Source organism: Balaenoptera ricei, chromosome 10 (genome assembly GCF_028023285.1).
Source record: "Balaenoptera ricei isolate mBalRic1 chromosome 10, mBalRic1.hap2, whole genome shotgun sequence".
Classification (NCBI taxonomy): Eukaryota; Metazoa; Chordata; class Mammalia; order Artiodactyla; family Balaenopteridae; genus Balaenoptera; species Balaenoptera ricei.
This window is the reverse complement of record NC_082648.1, coordinates 88,246,372-88,267,672: the sequence shown is the minus strand read 5'-3', so window position 1 is coordinate 88,267,672 and position 21,301 is coordinate 88,246,372. Positions and strand designations below refer to the sequence as shown.

Here is a 21,301-nt window from a genome sequence, read left to right as displayed (position 1 = left end):
GGGTCTGTTACTGTGTCCCCAGCCAGCATAGTATAGGGCACATGACAGGACCTACATAAACATTTGTGCCAATAAGTTAAAAGGAGGAGGGGAAGAGTCCTGAGAAGGGCACTGAACTGGACCTCAGGAACCTGAGTTTAATTGTGGTTCTGCTTCTGTGTGACCTTGAGCAAGCCACTCAGCACCTCTAGTCTGCAAAACAACAGGGTTTGTACGGACCCCTTCCACCCTCTAATTCTATAGAAAGACCTTATCAACTGGATAATCCACTTCTAAAGCCTCAAGAATTCATTGGCGTTGGATCCTTTTTACAAGAAACAGGAGAATGAAAGGGACAAAGGAATTGATCAGCATCACCCCGCCACCGTGTGTGCCTGCCACCTCATCTGGCTGGGGGCCATATCATTCAGATAGAGTTTAGTCCAGTGAGGCTCAGGTCGACAGGATGTGCTTTCAGGCGCTGTCGTTGGAGAGCCTTTTGGTGCAGTGCATTCTTTCCTTTATGAGGACATTCACTTCCTACTTGCTGTTTTAGATGAAAACGAACAACAACAACAAAAACCAAGCCTTCTGGTGCCAGAGACAGAAAGGGAAAGTTTTTCTACCAAATTGTGACTATGACTTTGAACTCTGTAAATTCACCTCTTTTTGTCCCATTTAGCTTGCAAGGTCTTTGTGAATTGGCAAGGGCTGGTCTCTTGCTCCCTTTGCTTTTATTTCTGTCTAGTTTGGTGATGAAGTCATAACTCAAAACTGAGGGGCTTGTGATCGATAGCCATGGTCTCTGCAGGGGTGGGATAGTTCAGAACTGAAATTTTGCTTCAGGGAGAAGCAGAAAGATACACTGGAAAGGAAACAACGCATTCCCAGAGCAGAATTAGAAAGTATTCTTCTAATGAAATCATTTTTTTTCCCATTTCATTGGCATAACTGATGGGGATCTTCTTGTCTCCAGCTGAGGTTCCTCTCCGAAGATAAAGCTAAAGGATGCTCTTAAGATGGGTGGAGAGAAAAGGAGCTTCCCATAGGTTGAGGAATTTTAACCCACACTGACTCTGGACCAGAGAAACTGGTAGAAATGATGGTTCTATTCCTCACCTAGAAGTTGAAGTGGAAAAACTGTTTTAGACTCAGGATAAAGAGACTTGAGGTTTTATATTCTTTGCGAGCAGAAAGATACTGCCTTTGAGAGAAATGAGATTGAGAGCCAGGGGCAGTGGTGTGCTGGTAAATCCCTTCTATGGGGAAGAAAATAAGCCCTGATTTGTAACATTGGCCAGTTTCCATGGTGTCCATATTCCTACCAGAGGCTGATTTCAAGCTACCGATGGGATCTCACTGAACGGCAAGAGACATAATCTACTCTCGAGAGCCTGAGTGAAGCAGCTCCAGTCACCATTGGAAGGAGCTACAAGGAGAAAGAGAGGAGCTTCCCGATCCAAGGTACTTGACAGAAAAGCAGGGAGGCTGATCTTTTCTATCCTAGTCAAAAGGCTTTGTTTTAATTTTAAATGTACCCGATTAGGTGTCTGAGAACTCCTTTATTATTATTAAAAATATCTGTATCAAATTAGAAGCTATGCATTCAGAGAAGCCATATAATCTCAGAATTTTAATACCTCCCCAGGGGAGAAATGATTACTTCTTGGATTTAAAATTAAATATGAATGTGAGTTCTAAAGAGAAGAATGTTAGTTTTCCTGTAATAGCTAGGTTTCAGGAAACTTGAGCGTGAATCATATTTTTAAAATAACACCCTAGTTTAAAGGCACTGGGAAGTCTGACTTTTTAAATGGAAACCTGTAGCAAATCTTCACATATCAATACGTTTAACATCTGTTTGTAATGTAAGAGATTACCTTCTGACTTAGCTCCTTGATACCTATTTTTTTTTAATCCAAAGTATTCTGAATGCAAGATATCCTTGTAGGTACCTGAAAGTATTCCAGAAAGGGAATGTGAGCCTCTACATCATTCAGGCAACAAGTTTCTGAGTGCCAAAAAACAGTGTGACCTGGGATACCTGAGTTAGAAAGTTGGTGCTTACCAAAATGTCTATTTCTTGGCCTCATTCCACTGCCACGATATCAGAACGCTTGAGGTGAGCTTCTGGAATCAGCTTATTTAACAAGCTCCATGGGTAATTCTTAAGCATACTAAAGTTTGGGGATCACTACTCTAAAAGATTCAGACCCCCTCATTCTATATAGTCCACACTGATCTATATGAGGTCATAGGTAGTTTTGCCCCATTGCCAAGATGGTAGCAGGGGCTCAGGGTACTGAAAGAAAGCCTGTGGTCCTTCCTGTAATTCCACTATTTGACATTCTAATGAAAAAAATTCCATAATTAGCTAACCTTCTTTACAGTTTAAGGCTGATATTTCTGGAAGAGGAAACACTTTAAATGGTATCAGTCATTTATACCCTAGAGTGAAAGAGTAAAAAATCTCCTTTCTTGAGGAGGACGTGAGAGAATTGAAGGTTTATGGTGTATAAGGAGAGGGTTATTGTGGAGAGAACTGAAAACAATAGAAAGGAGAGTCGGGAGCCCCTAAAAATAACATTTATTCCTTTTAAGTTTAGCCTAGACCTGGCCCAGAATGCCCTACATTAGGCTTCATTTTCTAGATGATTTTAGAGTTATAGGGAACTTAAAATTATGATTTTGCTATTAAGAAATATTAGAAGAGCCAGGACAAATCAAACCAACCATTCAGAGCTGGGGTTGCAAATAGATTTTATTTCCTGTGCCCAGCCTGATTGACTGGTCTTATAGCTACTTGGAACTCTACTGAGGAGATTGTAGCCACATCTAGGCTTAGTTCCAGAGTACTGTGATTGATTAATGATGTCTGTTTTTGTTTTGCAGAAGGGTAGATGGTGATACATGTGCTACTTATTTGTCATCCTTAATTTAGAAAAAGCCTGTATGGACAGAGACTGAAGCAGTGATCCTGACATGACACCATTAAAGTCAGTAAGATACAATACCTCTGAAGAAAGGAGATAATCGAGAGTGCCATCCTTCATGTTATTCAATGCTTCATCACTTGGAACAAAAACGGTATATGGTCCACCAATCCCATCCTCATCTAAGACATGTCCCACACTGGTTTCCTGCATTTGAGAAATGAAAATTTATATCTGCAACCTATCTCAGATAAGTATCTGAATTCCCCAGCAAGTATTTATAATTGATATTCCTGCTAATTTTACAAAGGACTGGACATAAAACACTTTCTAGAAATTCATGAAAAGTACATACCTCTAACAAAGATCTGAACTTGCTGTATCTTGGTTGTAGCATTGTCATTATGGTTTGCTAAAAAGAGACATCTTGCTTAAAATTCAGTGAAAAAGAATAAGGTGGTTTAGGAAGTATTTAGATGCTGTAACATGAAAAGACTGATGACAGAGTTTACATGTAAGTGTGGATCTCCTCCATAAAGCACAAGGGGTAAATTTTCACGACAGCTGGTCTGAGGTGTCAGTTGTGACTATGAAAAAGGTCACAAAATCAACACCTTTCCTACACTTACTATATGCCTTTCTTTCTCTCTCAGAGGTGCCCAGAATTCTACTAAAACCAGAAATTATCCCATTTTCCCCATGGTTGGGGTCCTAGTACAAGCACATAGTGCTGGCATTCATTTTCTTCTTGGGAGTGACTCTCCAGGGAGCAAAGGAAGACGGATTTGAGGTGACGTCACTTTTACCTGAAATATCTCACCTCAGTATTGCTCTCAAACGTGGGCGTCACCTTGTCCATGGCTCTGTCGAGGATGTGCAGGAGCCCGTTGGAAGCAATTATGTTCCCTTCTATAATTTTTACCTTTTTTTTGCCTCCATAGAGTTTAAGCTTCAGGTGACTGTCCTAAAACACCAATGAAAAATAAAAATTAATGTGTGCCCTTGAAAAATCGAGCACTGGATTAGAAGAAGTCTTAAATCCTTGGGTTCTGCCATTTATTGGCTGTGTGATCTTGGATGAGTTCCTTATCCCCAAAATGGGAATGATGGTTTCTGCTCAACTGAGTTCACAGGTCTTTCATTAAGATCAAATGAGATAACATATGAAATCACTTTTGACTACCAGTGATTGCTAAATGAGAATAAGGCATTATAGTCTCCCCACCATAGATGGCAAGCTACAAAAAGGCCCCAAACTATTCAATTTATCGTAAATTCATTACCTACTTTAGTGTTTTGGACAGAAGAGGCACACAATAAAACATATTTGTTGAATGAATAAAGGAATGAATGCATGTCCTTGTGAGAAAGGAAACCACATCTTCCTCTGTCTGTCTGTCCGTCCATCCATCCATCCATCCATCCACCCTCACACACACACAGTACAACCCACTGGTGAAGGATTCAGGCTTTGGGGTCAGGCAGACCTGCTTTTGAATCGTGGCTCTGGCCCTTACTGTGCGACCTCTCAGTTTTCCCATTGGAAAAGCCTTCGCAGGGCTGTTGTGAGCCTTATGTAACACAAATTCAGATTTACCCCAGTACCTTGCATGTAGTAAGTGCTCATTAATCTATCAACTATTGATATTTGGTGAAATGCAACAGGATAGGTCATAACCCCTCCCCACACACACACTCTCTCTGTTGACTGACCATGTGTCCTTCAGCTCAGTAAAATCACAAAAAGAGTTATTTGTGAAAGAGGAGGAAGATATTTTAAAAACAAAACAGAATTAATGGCATTAGGAGAGATGCAATGTTGAGTTGGAGAGGATGGATAAACCCCAGCAATCTAAAACAAACAATCCATTTCCTTTCGTAAGATGAGTGCTGATCTGGCTTTCTGCTGATGCTTCCAGGAAAAAGGTTTACTGTAAATTTCTCCTTCCTGCTGGCAGTTGAATGATGGTTGTCTTGAAAACTAATCCAGACCAGAGCGAAATCACTTTACAATTCCCTTTCTGTAACAGTCCACCCCTCTCCTACTTGACCCTTTCCTGTGTTGCTCCCCATTTTTTTCCTGTGTAGGGAAGTGCTCTGACAAGTAAGGAACAAGGAAGGGAGTTCTTCGGAAACTTTCATGACCCCTGGACACCAAGAGAGAGCTGGCTATGGCCATCGACTCAGTGAGCAGCTTCATTCTGGGAGTGAAAATCAGAGAGACCCTCACCTTATCACCACTGAAGATTTCCCCTGACTTTCCAGTCAAAGTATAGAATGTGTCTGTGTTATTCATTTGCTCGGTGCTCATCTGCCCAGCAATTATGTGGAGTTTCACAAAGTACTGAGCAGCTTCGTTATTCAGCAAAAGCTCTTTCACCTGAGAAAAGAAAGCCGATTCCTTCAGTCTCTACTGTGGTTTGAAGGGGAAAATGAGGTTTGTGATTCAGGTTATGACTTGTTTAGCATCAAAAACATCAAAGTTAGTTCACCCTGACTTGAGTTTGGGCTCTTTCAGATACAGATGACTTTCCCAGAGATAAGCTGCCCTAAGCCAGGGCTCAAAGGGAGCAGAAATCTGGAGGTGAGGCGCGGTATGCTCTTAAACCATGGGGGGTGCTCTGGGAGGGAACCGGACATCGTGGAGAGAGCACAGCGCTGGGGCCAGGAGGACCAATGTGGTTGGCCGGTGCTGAGGGGTCAGTCATCTTGAGCCCAGGAAGCAGCTGGGAATGAAATATGAAATTGTGGGAAAAGACCCAGTAGAGTGGACCGATGGAGCTTTTGAAGAGCAAAATTAAGATTTTTGAAATCCTTTGGATCAAACTGACGTTTTGTCAATATTATATTGTCAACAATCACTCAGAGACCTTTTCTCAACTCTGTGCAAATTCAATCTGTACATTAAACAAGAGACCACATGCAAAGTGTCTAGCCCAGATGCCTTCAATATTCACCAGTTCTCCTTCCCCACAGGAGACATGTGAGTACATCTCTGAAGATTAATGACAGATTCGTCTTGGTTGGATGAATGGTGGTGGCATATTAGGAGGAGAGAGTCTGAAACTTGCTGGGTGTTAATTGAATGCAGCACAAATTATGATCACAAAATATCTTGGATATTTTTGTGATCGTATATAAACCAATACAAACCAATTTCATACAAATCAGTGTGTTCATTACCTACATTAAACCAAATCTAAGTATTGCACCGATACCATGGGAAACCTCCATTGGGCACTATGGGTTTCATTCCCACTGGCTGACATCGTCTGAGACAGCAGCCGCTCACATTGAAGACTACAATTCTCTTCTAGTTTCCACTACCGCTGTTACCATTTATGATGATTTTAAAGAAACAAATACTTAGCTGGTATGTTGATTTAATTCTTTCTGTGGGAAGTGAGCAGTTTTGCATTATGCAAATCTTATTTATCACGTGACTACAGTTGAGGACCCTTAGTGATTACCCTTGATGGGTAATGACTGGAAGGGAGCACTGGGGGAGGCTTGTAGGGAGCTGGAAATGGTCTTGCTAGATACATCGACACGCACTTTGTGACAGTTCATTGAGTTGTGCACTTACTGTTTGTATACTATCCGTAAGGACGTTTTATTTTGCTCAAAGAATTTTACAAAAAAATTGCCATCTCATCATCAGTAGGTTTAATTTTAATGGGGTTTCCCACTTTAAATAAAGAGGGTACTGTCTACTAAGGTGTTTTTTTTTTTTTTTTACATTAGTCCTTATTTATAAAACAAGGTTATTTAAAATACTTACATTGAATCCTTTTAATCCCTTGTCTGTCGGCAACAGCACGGTAAATGGTCCCAGGTTACTCAGTGGCCAAGCATAGACTTTGTCTTAGGAGTTGAAATACACAAAGAAAGAAAACACCAAATGGGTCAGTAGCACATGAGGAGTAAAATCAGGCAACGCCCCTTGTGGTCCACTTAGACCCTCTGACTCCTGAGCTTCTCCGTTCTAATTGGTATCACGCAGGCCCTAGGTGAACTGGGAAGCTAAGAACGTGAGGCCCCCAAGTGTTCCTCACAACTGTGTGATTCTTCCTGTAGCCACAGTCTTGACTCAAAGATACCCTGGGATGAGAGGTTCCATGAGGGTCATGTGACAAAATCCTTGGACAACCCCTGCCCCTGTGCCCGACTTTCTGACCTGTTGCCATCTCAGTGAGTAAAGATGCAGCCCTTGCTCCACCAGGGCCAGCTCAGAAGAGCCTCATTCTTGGGACTTCCCTGGTGGCTCAGTGGTTAAGAATCCGCCTGCCAGTGCAGGGGACACGGGTTCGAGCCCTGGTCTGGGAGGATCCCACATGCCATGGAGCAACTAGGCCTGTGCACCACAACTACTGAGCCCATGTGCCACAACTACTGAAGCCCGCGCGCCTAGAGCTCGCGCTCCGCAACAAGAGAAGCCACCGCAATAAGAAGCCTGCGCACCGCAACGAAGAGTAGCCCCCCCTCGCCGCAACTAGAGAAAGCCCGTGCGCAGCAACGAAGACCCAACGCAGTTAAACATAAATAAATAAATAAATTAAAAAATAAATAAATAAATTAAAATAAATATATTAAAAAAACGAAGACCCAACGCAGCCAAACATAAATTAAAAAAAAAAAAAAAAAAGCGCCTCATTCTTGGTTTAATGCTCTGTTGTTGCCATTGTGAAATGCTCAATATTGTTTGAACAAAGAACCCCCGTCTTTTCATTTTGTGCTGGGCTCTAGAAATTTTATAGCTGGTCCTGTTCCATGCCCCTGGGGAGGCGGGGACAGCAGGATGGGCTCTGTGCTCACACAGGAGGCAGTGTGCCCCACACCTCATAAACCGGGCAGGTGACAGGGTGACTGGACTTTGTCCAGGGAAATGTCTAAAGGACACTGTTCCCCTTGTCTGCTCTCACTGATATTCTCAGAGTGTGTAGAGGAAGGCGGGAGAGCCCTGAGGTCTGCCAGTAATGCCTGACTCCCTGGGGGGTGTCTTGCAAAGAGCAGGTCATTTGTGTAGGAGGCACATTATTTGCACTGAGAACACAGCACTGACCAGTGCAGAACACTTCCTTCTCCGTCCTTGCTCTTTCCGGGAAATCATGCTTGGTGACTGGTCAGTTCTAGATGCTGATATTTTAAGGATTCTGTTGATTGCTCAAGCCTGTGTTTTATTTCCTGTCGACTGGCAAAATTTGTGTTTTATTGGAAATCTTGTCTAACGCTGTGATCAGCTATATTTCATTCTTATGGGAGTGTGAGGTCATGACCTCTAGAGGGTGTTCGGAAAGGCAGGAGGGTGTTTTAGGCTGTCACGCTGCCTGGGGGCTGGCGGAGAATGTATCACTATAGACTGTTAGTGGTTGGGGGACCAAGGATGCTAAACACCCAGCGATATGTGAGATGGTCGGTCGCACACCATCAAGACTCTGCCCCACATTCAAAGGGCACCTTCACTGAGGAGCATGGATAGTGCCTCCTCGTACTACCTGCCAACATTGTTTCCCATCTGGAGGACCTGCAAGGTCGAGGGAAAGAGGATGGTTTCCATCCTCACATCGGTAGCTGCCTATCTCACTGTTGTTGCAGACCTGTTAATCGACGGTGACCCCAGGACCTTGTCCTTAGCTGCCGCATTGCTGGATCTCTTGGCACTAACTCTCATCTCCTTGGAACAGCTGCTTGTCCTTTTCCTCCCACTTGCCCTTCCTAGAAAGGGCTGATCCCAATAGACAAGACTTGCCTATCCTGCACACCCCTTTCTGAGTGACTGTGTGTCTGGCAGGTGTCCTTGCCCATCAGAGGACTGCTCTTTCTGTGGACATGTGCACCCATGGCTGTGTACCCAGGAGTGAGATGAAAGAGGTCAGCCTTCCTTGCCATTTTCCTCCGGGTTCAGTGTTTAATTCTCTGAGTCGCTCCATGATGTTTCCATAACATGTCGAGCCATCGCCAACGTAGCCTTTGCGGCAAGTGCATCTACAGAGAGGGGGAAAACACACTTTCAGGGTCTCAAAGCCATTGGATGTTGAGGTCATACAGTCCAAACCCCTCACTGTGCAGATGGGGAAGACTGAGACAGTCAGACTGGTTGCTCAGAGCGGGACAGAGACAAGGCCGGAAGAGTGGGACAAATACAAGTGAGCATTCCTAGTGTACTGGCTGACATAGAGCAGCCCCACAAGAAATGGATATTTAATACACTATGTGTGTATATGTAAACACTAGATAACTCTGTATATTCTTTGTCTCAGTATTTTTTCAAAGTATAAGCAAGAGCCCATGTACATCAGAAGCACTAGGGTACTTACTATAAATGTAGAGTCTAGGTCCCCACTGCAGAACCACGAAATCAGAATAAGCTGCTGAAGCCAGCCTCAAGTAAAGAGTCAGAGCTGTGGATCTGCTTGGAAGACTTTCCCCCTCCCTTTCCTTCCTGAGGTCTTGCTCAACTGTCCCTTCCTAGGGAAACCTTCCTTGATTTTCCATCCCCTTCCCCATCCCTTTGTAGATTGTGTCCCCCTTAGTGTGCCATGTAGCTCTTTTCTGCAGCACCAGTCCCGGTTGTAATTTTATCCTAACCTGTGTGGTTTTTTGATTAAGATCTGCTTCCCCATCTAATTTGAGAGAAGAGTAAGGACAAGGGCTATGTGTGTAATTATTCACTCTTGTAACCCCAAGATCTAGTACAGGGCTTGGTCCATAGTAGGTATTTAATTAATAGTTGTAAAATAAGTAGTAATTGAATTAAAAGAAATATGTAAACAATGAAAGTCACAGAATCTTACATGATAGTTTAGGTTCACAAAAGAGAAATGGAGTTAAAGATGCAGTTAAAAAGGCACTAGCAGTGGTGTGCTGGTAGATGTTAGACATCCAGCTCTCCAGGGGGAAAAAACAGTCCTGATTTGCAGCATTTGCCCATTTCCCATGGTTCATACTCCCACCTTGGCCAATCTCAAACTACTGTCACACCACTAACCAGCCGGCACATCCCTGAAAATTTAATCATTGGCTCTTGTGACTCGGTAAGCCCTGGCTCTAGCAAACCACTGCTACCTGGCAAAGACTGGTTGACAGCTGGCTGAAATTGGCAAGGTGCTTAGGAAGGTGACATTCACCAAAATCTTGGCGATAAGTGAGGAACCAAACAGGAGACAGGGGACGAACATTTCAGAGAGGAGAGAGGCAGGGGTGCTGTGGGCATGCATACCACAGATGTGACTCATGTTTAGGAGAGGGTTCCACAGAACAATTATACACTCGCTAATCCATTTGTGTTTCTAAATTGGTCCCATGGCACACAGATAAATTTCCAACACGTTTGCTGAACAAACATTTCTGAGTCTTATCACCCCTTGCTTGGATTGCTGCAATGACTCCCTAACTTGTCTTTCCGCCCTTAGTTTTCCTCTCATCAAGTCAGTCTTTCACACAAGCCCTGAGGGGTCTGTCCCAAAGGGAAATCTGGCATCTGTGTGCTTAACACTCTCAGGGACTCCTTTTGTCTACAGGATACAGTGTAAACGCTTAGCACGCATGCAAGGCTTCAAAGGGTGGGGTGGGGGGGATCTTGCTTATGTGTCCTTCCTGCCTTCCTGCAAATCCCAGCAACACCAAATCGCTTTTTTTTCTAGACTGTTATACCCCTCTCAGGCTGTGTGTCCTGCCGGGAGTGCTCTCACTCCCTCCTCATAGCTCAGGTGTGACCTAGGCAGCCCAACCCGGCCTCCCGACTCACTCCCCCACCACAACCCATCGTACCAAAATGACCTCTTCAGGGGATCTCCCCTCTGCCAGCTGGGATGCTCTCCTAGAACCTGGATCCCACCTTATTTCTCTCCCTTGTATTCCAGCACCCGGGACACTGCCTCATTGTTGAACTGATTTTCTTTCTTTCTTTCTATCTATCTATCTATCTATCTATCTATCTATCTATCTATCTATCTATCTATGGCTGCGTTGGGTCTTCGCTGCTGCACGCAGGCTTTCTCTCTAGTTGCGGTGAACGGGGGCTACTCTCTTTTTTGTGCTGCGCAGGCTTCTCATTGCAGTGGCTTCTCGTTGCGGAGCACAGGCTCTAGTCGCGCGGGCTTCAGTAGTTGTGGCTCACGGGCTTAGTTGCTCCGCGGCATGTAGGTTCTTCCCAGACCAGAGCTCGAACCCGTGTCTCCTGCATTGGCAGGAGGATTCTTAACCACTGCGCCACCAGGGAAGCCTGAACTGATTATTTTCTAAGTACCTACTTAATTCTAGAAACTGAGCTAGGCAAGAGAGCTATAAAGATGATAGCAGCAGATACCTTGCTCTTCTAGCATCTCACATGCTGGAGATGAACCTGAAAACAAATCACTATGGCAACATGATGAGGTTACTTAACATCTTCGAGTCCCAGTTTCCTCATCTATGAAATGGGTTTACTAACACCTTTAGGGTTGTTGACAGAAGAGACAATGCATGAAAAACAGCTGGCACAGTGATGGACACATGGAAAAAGCTCAGTACTTGGCAGATGATGATAGTGATGGAGACGGTGGTGCTCACGACAAGGACGAGGAGAGGCTGGGATGCAGCAGGACAAGTCCATAAACACATGACTCGAGTTCCATAGGAAGCGCTGTGATAGACTGAATAGGATGCGGTGGGGCATGGAGAAGGAAGTGACTAATTCTGCCTGAAGAAATATGGAACAGGTTCTAGGAAGAAGTGATGTTTAAGCTAATTCTAAAAGGATGCATATGTGATTCCCAGCCAGACAAATGACTGGGAGATCATTTACTGATTGAGCCTTAAGGGCTTTTATAGAGCAGTTGCCCTAACCAGGGACAATTTTGCCCCCACCCCCCGGGGGGACATTTGGCAGTGTCTGGAGACATTTTTGGTCATCACAATGGGGGTGAAGGTGCTACTGGCATCTAGTGGATAGAGGTGAGGGACGCTGCTCTACATGCTACAATGCACAGGACAGTACCTACAACAAAGAGTTATCCGGCCCCTAAGGTCAATAGTGCTGAGGCTGAGAAAACTTGTTATGAAGAATCACTAAGGTAGATATAACCATGAAACAATAGCTTATTTAATACAATCAAATGACAGTTTCCTACTTAAACATCAACCTTCTCTGTAAGTACTGAGCTTCAGGATGGTGAATGTAAGGAGGCAAAGAGGGAGACTGGTAACTCCTGGAAGTGATACAGTAGTCACTACTGAAAACCAATCCTGCTGTACATTATGTAAGTTCCATGTGACGTTAATAGAAAGGCAAGTAACTTTTTTATAAGTTACTTTTTATATTTCTCTCTGAAAGTTCCCTAAGTTGTTATGAGGCCAATGATCCATTTTGTGTAAAGAGACGTGACTTGTCTTTCCTAAGGATGGCAGGTGAATTATATTTTAATGGTCTCTGTGCTGAATGGAATGTATGAGACATAAATATTCCTTAAATTTTTATTTAAAATCTCGGTCCACAAGTCTGAGACTCTATGAGGCCATTTCCTGACTCAGCTGGGCTACGGCCCATTCATAGCATCACCTCTTTTTTAAATTGGTTCTTTACTAGGTGTAAAGTTCTTACCTGCTGTCCCAAGGCTTTTAAAACACCCACAAGCCACCTGCATTTTATGTTATGAGATGGGATTATTTATATTCAATGTTGGATAAAATTTAGTTAAATTATAAGGTGCCCCCAAAGTTCAGGGTGATAAATATTATAACAGAAGCATTCCAGGGCTCTCTGGGAGCCCAGAGGGAGGGGCACCTGAGTGGACCAGGAAGACAGGGGAGGCATCAGAGGGGTGAAGATACTCAAGTGGACACTGCAGGATCAGCGTGTTAGTCTGACTCAGAGGAGGTGGGGAGGGAAGGACGGTCTAAGCTGGGGGAATACCAGGGTATGTTTGAAGAACAATAAATAGCTCAATAGCACTAGAGCCAAGGGTGCGTTGATGGCAGTGGTGGAGGTAAAGCTGGCCCGTGCACACCCTCTGCAAACAGCCATCTTTGGCCATCCCCTGCGGGGAGTGGTCCCGGGAAGAGCCCATGCAGGTTCTGGAGGCTGGTTTGGAGCCCTCTGAGCAGAGAATGAGGTCCTGGGTACTTGAGTGGGGTCTCTGACGTGCCTTCTGGCTCTGGGAGATCATGGCCCCTTCGTCCTTCAGACTACTTGCCCTGGTGTAGTCAGTGGAGGGCCAGAATGGGGTCCCCTCAAATGCAGTGCCCAGGTCTGAGGGCCACACTGCTGGGAACACATCTGGAAGCGGCTGAGCTGGGGTTTGAAGCTGGGTCTGTCTGGGGAAGCCCATGATCTTGCCGCACGGTGCCGAGGCACCGTATTGCTTTGGACAGGGCTCTTGGGAAGATGGTTCACATCAAGGAATCCTAACCTGCACACGTCGCATATAAACACTGTCATTAGTGTCACTAATGTTCCTGGAGTCTCCAGATTTCAGTGCTGTTTCCTGTACATTTGTACAGCTGGAATGGAAACCACATTTTCCAGTATGCCTTCTCTGTCACGTCCAGGCTTTTCAGCTGAATTGACTCAAATAAGAGAGGAATGCCTTTCTCTTCTGTCATGCCTTAATTCCCACCTCTGCTACGTAAAAATAGAAAGGCACTATTTTAACTGACAGGAGGCTACTGGTCCTTCCTAGTAATAATGAAAGTGGAGTGTAGAGTTTAAAGCAGGCTTATATATATTAACTTGTCAGCTCTGCCCAGGGAAATAGCTCCACCTGTCAGGGGAGGGAACTGTGGTTCCAGAAAGTTACGTGACTTGTCCAAGATCACCCCAGTTGTGAGTGGGGGAGCCCACAATGGAACCCATTCTTCTTTACTGGGTGGTCTTCTCTGACTGATGCAGCATGATTTTGAATATTCTGCATAGACTGACTGCCACATTGAGGAGGCATAAACAAAATAAATCCCTCTCCTGGGTGAACTAAATTATTGACAGCCCCATGTTTTATCAATGTCACTCAGCCAGCCTTTAACATTCCCAGCTGAAGACAATCAGGTTTTTGGGGGGGCGGGTGTCGAGGAGGTTTGTGAGTGACACACGGACCCCTAAAATCGATGGTTAGTTCCACTGACATTCTAGGCACAAGTTTTAATGCAACTTCTATTATTCTGATGTTCCAGTTTCATTTTTCTATTTTCTCTTCTCAAACACAAAAGAAAGAAAGTGTTTAAAGTGTTCTACTCAAGCTTTCTCAGAGGACGGTACCAAGTGTGCAAGCTGGCTGGTTCGGTTGTCAGTGTCAGAACCTGGGTTTCAGGAGAGGACGTGCCTGTGTGCATAGCTGTGTGGGTGTGTACATGCCCGTACGTACGTCTGGGAGGGGTCTGCGTGTGCATGGTGTGTATGGAGTGATTTCTGTGTGCCAGGTTCCACTCAGAGACTGATGAATGTAACTTTATTTAATCCTCATCACAGCCCTGGTTGGAGGCACAATTGTCCCCCTTTTACGACACAGGAAATAGAAGTCACAGAGTAAGGGAAGCAGCAGAGCTGGGGCTTGAATCCAGGGGTTCTGACACTCAAGCTCTTTCCGCTCCAGCCACAGTGCATACAGATACACTTATTTGCCCAGAGAGAACACAGTGATCATAAAACCTATCTGGGCGAATCTACACATTCAAGACCCAGCTATAAAAGGAATGACAGAGGGGGGCTCTGGAAGCACAGAAACTGTTCCATGTCTACTGTGGCTTTGCGCTCACTACAGCAGGACAGGTTCTTTGCTGATGCTGGTTACAATAAGAACCGAAAGTGGCACCAAGATGCAAGCCTCCGTCTGGGAGTCAAAAGGCTTGGCTTCCAGCCTTGGTTCACCCACTGATAAAAACATAACACAGCTGGAGAGCAGTTTCCAGAACATTCTCTCATGAATCTTCACAACAACAGTATGAAGTAGACGTCACTGCTCATTTTATACATGGAGAAACTGAGGCCAGAGAGACCATGTCACATTCCCAAGGTCATGAATCTGATAGATACCAGTGTGGAGACTCAAACCCAGGTCTTTAAACTCTGAATAGGGCTTCCCTGGTGGCGCAGTGGTTGAGAATCTGCCTGCTAATGCAGGGGACACGGGTTCGAGCCCTAGGAAGATCCAGGGCTGGGAAGATTGAGTCTGGGAAGATCCCACATGCCGTGGAGCAACTGGGCCCATGAGCCACAACTGCTGAGCCTGCGCGTCTGGAGCCTGTGCCCCGCAACGCGAGGGGCCGCGATAGTGAGAGGCCCGCGCACCGCGATGAAGAGTGGCCCCCGCACCACGATGAAGAGTGGCCCCCGCTTGCCGCAACTAGAGAAAGCCCTCGCACGAAACGAAGACCCAACACAGCTAAAAATAAAATAAAATAAAGTAGCTATAAACTCTGAATAGCATCTTCCCACCAGGCAAGCTGCCTCTGCCTCGGGAATTTTCACACAAATATTTTAACTCACAGTAAACCCCTTCTTTTGAAACCTGGAGTCTGGGAAACACCACTCATGTGTATTCACTTTCCCTAGTTTTCACTTTCCCATTGTTTTGCACCACTAACAAGCAATATTTCATAGATTGCGGAAACAGGCCTATACATTAGAGGTCAAACCTGTGTCATCACAATAGACATCTGTTTTCCCAGTGACGGTGGATTCTTTCTCCCACGCTCTGATCACTTCATACCATGTTTTCAGGCCAGGTCAATATTTCAGGGTGCTGGCACGGTCATTATCAAGGAAACCATTACTGAATGATTCATTGATTATACCAAGATGTATCGAGTCCCTACTGCGCTCCTTGCATTGTGCTATGTGAGGGCGGTGCAAGGCTGAATAAGACACATTTCCTGTCCTCCCGAGAAGTTTCCGCATTGACTGGCCACCACCTTCACTGCTTGGAAAGGTGGTGGTGGAACTGGAAAGCCTTACTTGGTGTGACCCGGCGTGATGGTGGTGCAGTTCGCATCTCTGTGGCAGGGGTTCTTAGACTCACAGACGTCGGTCACGCTGCACCCCACTCCAGGGACAAAGTTGCGGTAGTGTTCCGCACACTCGCAGTGAGCCTTCAGTCGATGGGAAGAGAAGAGAGGGTTCTCGTTAGTCACTTAGGCTGACATGCTTCTTAAATTCCTATCTTTACTCTGCCATAAAAGCTGACTTGGGGTAGGTCTCAAGTGTGGGCTGAAACTAAAATTTGCCAGCAGATCCAGAATTGGAAATCATGTTCACATCTCATCTGTTTGGAAACTCATACACCTTGCTTGTAGTTCACACTTTCAGTTCTTTGGTTTGCTAACCCTGGGCCTCCCTGGCACCATACTTCCCGCTTTTAGATTTAGGTGAGTAGAGACTGAGGCTCAGATGGGAGGTATTATTTCTCTAGAATAGTGGTTTTCAACCGGGAATCTCAACCCAAGGGACATTGGGCTTGTAGACATTTTTGATTGTGACAACAGGGTGGGGGGACAGTGCCACAAGAGGCCAGGGATGCTGTTAAACATCATACAATGCACAGGATACTTCCTACAACAAAGAATTCTCAGGTCCAAAATGCTAATCATGCCGAGGATGAGGAACCCTGTTCTGGAATAATGAATGCACTGCTTCTGTGTGAACGACGGAGGGTTTCTAAGACTTGAAAATATGCCTTGGGACCCATTTTTAAAGTGACAAAGTATATGTTTTAATCTCACTCCCAAGGTCCTGGGGCTTTGCTTCATGATGTAACATGACTTTTCCCATAAGGGATCTCATTTAGAGGATGAGAATTTAGCCCTTTGAATTTCTTACAAGCCAGCCTCAGAAATTGATAGCAGAAATGTCATGTGATGTATTCTTTTTCTCGGACATGAGATCGGGTGGATTCTCTGCAGGGGACTCCAGGAGGATCCCCATGGGGTGCGGATTAGACTGCTGGGGACCCATGACTGGGTTTGGTCAGACACTGAAGGCTTTCCTTTCACCCAGGCAGCAGTAGTCTCTTGTATGGATGGGCTTCCTCCACTGGACACCTGACATGCAGTTGTGGCTGCAGTAGGCACCCACTAAATATTTGGTGGGTGAATGAGATATTCAGGAAAGGGCTCTTTGATATGGACTCTGTAGCAAAGGTCTCCTGACTAGGCTGAATTTTACCAGTCAAGATCATGACGTGATTTAGAGAATCACGTAAGTCTCACTCCAGAGTATCTTCATTGCTCCCTACAAATCTGTCTGTGCTGCCTGACATTTTATCAGCATTCATCTCTTTGGGACAGAGTTTTTTGGTCCTAAGAGTCCCCTCTCACTTTGAAAAGACATTAGAGAGACTGGAGGAATGCAGGTGAAAGTCAGTTACGTATTTTCCCAAGACTTCATTAACAGTTAATTTGTTAATAGAATTCGAGCTATGTGTATATATGTTGTCAATCATCAAACAGGACTGGGATGGAGGAGACAGTGGAGTTTTGACTGGAGAGCTGGGAAAGGGCGAGTTCAGAGGGTAGATCAAGGCTCCCTGAGGTTGACCCCAAGCACACGGAGGTCTGTCTGGACAGGAAGCCCGACCTGAGCATGGAAAGGGAGAACTGAGACGGCACGGTTTTACCTCCAGCGGGTGGTCCTACTTCTATTCTCATCAGTTCCAACGTCATTAGCTCACCTGTCCGGGCCCATCATATCTGCACACCGTAGACTCTGTAGGGCAGTTTCCAAAGTTAACTTGGCAGGGGTCCACTGGTAAGCACACCTGGCCGTCCCCGTGGTAGCCTTCTTGGCACGTGCAACTGTGCTGATTTGGTCCTAGATAGGTGCACCGAGCATGAGGGTGGCAGATATTTTGTAAACATGGGTTGATGGCTGGAGAAGCAATGACAAAATAAGGTGGTTACCACACTCAGGCAAGGAGAAGGAAAACTGAACTGTGAAGGGATTGCAAATCACAGCTCATCCAATCTGCAAAGGCAATTCAACAGTTTCAAGACAGAGAGTAAAAAACATTTCATCTTACCCTCCTGATCACCCCCATTGACCAAAAAGATTTACATATGGCCATTAGAAATTATAATTACAAGTACTGTGATGAGGTATTATTATGCCATGCTATGTGTGGATTTAAATATAAAATCACATGAAAGAAAGCACTAATATTAATAGAATTTATAATATGTACTGAGTCCTTTTCTAAGCATTTGCCATATGTGAACTCAGTTAATCCTTACAACCCTCTAGCGTAGTTACTATTATTATCCGCATTTCATAGATAGGAAAATGGAGGCACAGGTAGTTTAAAGAATTTGTCCAAGGTCATATTGTTAGTAACAGGCAGACCTGGGGTTTATACCCAGGCAGTCGGGCTCCAATAGCGTGTTCATAACCAACACACAACCACTCATGAAGTGAAAGAGCATGAAAGGAAGTAAGGGGACTTCCCTGGTGGCGCAGTGGTTAAGAATCCACCTGCCAAGGCAGGGGACACGGGTTCGATCCCTGATCTGGGAAGATCCCACATGCCGCAGAGCAACTAAGCTGGTGCACCACAACTACTGAGCCTGCGCTCTAGAGCCCGCGAGCCACAACTACTGAGCCCGCATGCCACAACTACTGAAGCCTGCGTGCCTAGAGCCCATGCTCCGCTACAAGAGAAGCCACTCCAATGAGAAGCCCGCACACCGCAACGGAAGAGTAGCCCCCGCTCGCCGCAACTAGAGAAAGCCCCCGCACAGCAGCGAAGACCCAACGCAGCCAAAAATAAATAAATAAAATAAATTTATTTAAAAAAAAAAAAAAGAAAGGGAGGAAGGAAGAAGGAAGGAAGAAACAAACTACATTCTATCTTAACATTGATTTAGGTGATATAGAAGAAGAAAAACTTAGTTACTAACGGGGAAAGTGGAGGGGGAAGGGATAAATTGGGAGACTGGGACTGACACATACACACTACTCTATATAAAACAGATAACTAATAAGATCCTACTGTATAGCACAGGGAATTCTATTCAATACTCTGTAATCACCTATAGGGGAATAGAATCTAAAAGAAAGAGTGGATATATGTATAACTGATTCACTTTGCTGTATAGCAGAAACTAACACAACGTTGTAAATCAATTATACTCCAATAAAAATTAATTAAAAAAGTGTAAAAATCTATATATGTGCTTTGATAACAAGAGAACTTGCCATGTATTGAAGAGCTACCACATGATGAGCATTTTGCTTAGAATTTTTAATATATGTCATTCAACTACACAGAGAGAAATAGAAGTGGTCATTGTGTTAATATTAAGAAGGTTGTGACGTTTTCTGTTGCGGAATCTAACCATCTCAATGAATAAACCAGCAGGATCGAAGTTCTACTCACGCTCGCAGTGTTTGCCATCGCCTTGGTAACTGGGGATGCATTTGCATGCTAGTTTTGTTTCATCTTCGCTGGAAGGTGAGCATCTGGAATTTTCTGGGCAGAGCAAGGCTGCACATTCTGGGATGGCTGGAAAGGAAGATTGTTGAGGTAATGGCCTTAGTAGAACAACCAGTTCTAAAAAAACTCAACAAATGCAATGTTCCCTATTATTACAAAAGTGACACAGATTCACTGTAACAATTCAAAAAATACAGAATGAGTAAAGCAAAAATTAGCTGTATTCTTATTCTCATTCTCCCATCCCACTCCCAAAATAACCAACGTTAACAACCAATATAATACATTTATGTATAAGATTTTCAAAAAATGAAATGGAATCCTGTTAAAATATTTAGGAACTTGATTTTTAATTTAACAATATATTATGGAGGTATTTAAGGGTGTACCTTAATCTCTAATGACTGCATAGTATTTTATAAGATAGATGGGGCTTAGATGGCTGTTAAAAACTATAGAGTCTGGCATAATTAGCCAACTTGCAAAGCGAACAAGTTGGGCTGACACAGTCACATGGTTGCTGCTAGAAGATATGAGATGCCCGGGTCAGAGATAAAGGACAGTTTATCACTCACATCAGGAGCAGTAGCCAGAATGTCAGCATTTTTGGACCAGTTCTTCCAAGCCCCGGTTCCCACAGGGCAATGCAAAGAGGGCCATACTGAGACCTGAACAGGCAGTGGATTTCATTACAGAAGAGGAGCCCTGAGCTTAGGGAACTGAAATGCTTTTTTGTTTGTTTTTAAATAATAGGCAATGTATTACTTAGGGCCCAGGCAAGAGACAGAAACCATGCAATTACTGGAACAGTGAAATTTTAGTGTAAACATTCATGAACAGAGTGGAATAACAGGGAACTGGCTCCTGACAGCTAAAAAGAGTTCGAAAGAATAAAGGAATGAAAGAAAAATAAAGAGCAACCACTCCTCTCTTATCTTAAGATAAGAGTAAGTCCTCCTCTTCCAGAGCTGAGACCCGGATGTCACTGGAAAGGACATGGCCTTGGTCACTCTACAGCAGAGAGGTTGCTGAGGTGTCCGCTGGTGAGACTTGCTGGAGACCATCCCTCTGGGGCCCCAGGGAAGGTCGTCCACAGGGAGGTGCCAAGCCTGGGAAAGCGGCTTGCCTCTGGGTGCTACTGGAAGCAGGGGCTGAGAAGCCCGCCTTCTCAGAAGTGTGGTGTACTCCTGTGTGTGACTGGGGCAGGGGTGGTTTCAGGGGCCAGCTGCGTGGCATGGAGGTGGGTGGTCAGCTCTCTGGATGGCTGGTCCTGCGGGGCCCTTGCTGTGCATGGGGCTGAGGGGAGGGTGTGCAGAGCAGCTCCCGAACTGGGCCACCAGCCTGCACTGTCTAGGGCTCCTGGTTATGTTGCTGCCGCCCGAGTCAAGCGCTAGACGAGGTATGCAGTGGTCAGATACTGGAGGATGCTAAGCCTTGCCAGAACCTCGTGCTGGAGAAACTGCGCGGGGCTGAGCAGCGGAGCAAAACCGCGTTCTTCAGGAGCCTGGCGAGTGAGCTAAACCAGAAACAAGAAGAGAAAACTCTTGCTTCTTCGGTGTCCCTTTAGCACCCTCTATTGGTAAGGCTTCACATCTTACTGGCTGACAAATGAGAAATATTCCAAAGGCCACCTCCATATTCACAGAGCAGGCAAAAAGGGTGAATTTGGAGCTGAGAGACAATCCACTGATAGCTGGCACAGGCAGTAAGCACGCCCGCACTTGCTCCCGAGGGAGGTCCTATATCTTCCAAGGCTGTTCGCTCTACAAACAACCTTGTAAAGATGTTGGAACAAGGGGCAGTCAGTGTGCTGCTCTCAGGATGTGCACAAATGTGATGCATGTGTTTGTCTCCCAGCAGTGGCTAGTTGAATCAAAAATTCATAGAGAATATCCCCTCACCTCTTCCACAAAGTAGAATTGTTGCTGAGAAGGGGCTGCCCTTTCAGGATCACGTTTTCCACCCCTCTTTGCATCCAGGTGGGGTTATATGACT

General features: G+C 44.9%; 1 protein-coding gene across 1 annotated transcript in view; it reads right to left on the bottom strand.

Annotated features, from left to right (window-relative positions):
• STAB2 (stabilin 2) overlaps positions 1 to 21,301 on the bottom strand; it is a 157,943-nt gene that overhangs the window by 97,288 nt on the left and 39,354 nt on the right. The window contains exons 7-15 of the mRNA XM_059936774.1: positions 19,250 to 19,375; positions 17,549 to 17,745; positions 15,838 to 15,971; positions 8,764 to 8,897; positions 6,694 to 6,776; positions 5,143 to 5,292; positions 3,733 to 3,876; positions 3,268 to 3,324; positions 2,994 to 3,119 (exon numbers count right to left, since the gene is read on the bottom strand). Of these exons, the coding sequence (XP_059792757.1) occupies positions 2,994 to 3,119; positions 3,268 to 3,324; positions 3,733 to 3,876; positions 5,143 to 5,292; positions 6,694 to 6,776; positions 8,764 to 8,897; positions 15,838 to 15,971; positions 17,549 to 17,745; positions 19,250 to 19,375 (1,151 nt within the window). The remainder of the gene's footprint in view (positions 1 to 2,993; positions 3,120 to 3,267; positions 3,325 to 3,732; positions 3,877 to 5,142; positions 5,293 to 6,693; positions 6,777 to 8,763; positions 8,898 to 15,837; positions 15,972 to 17,548; positions 17,746 to 19,249; positions 19,376 to 21,301) is intronic.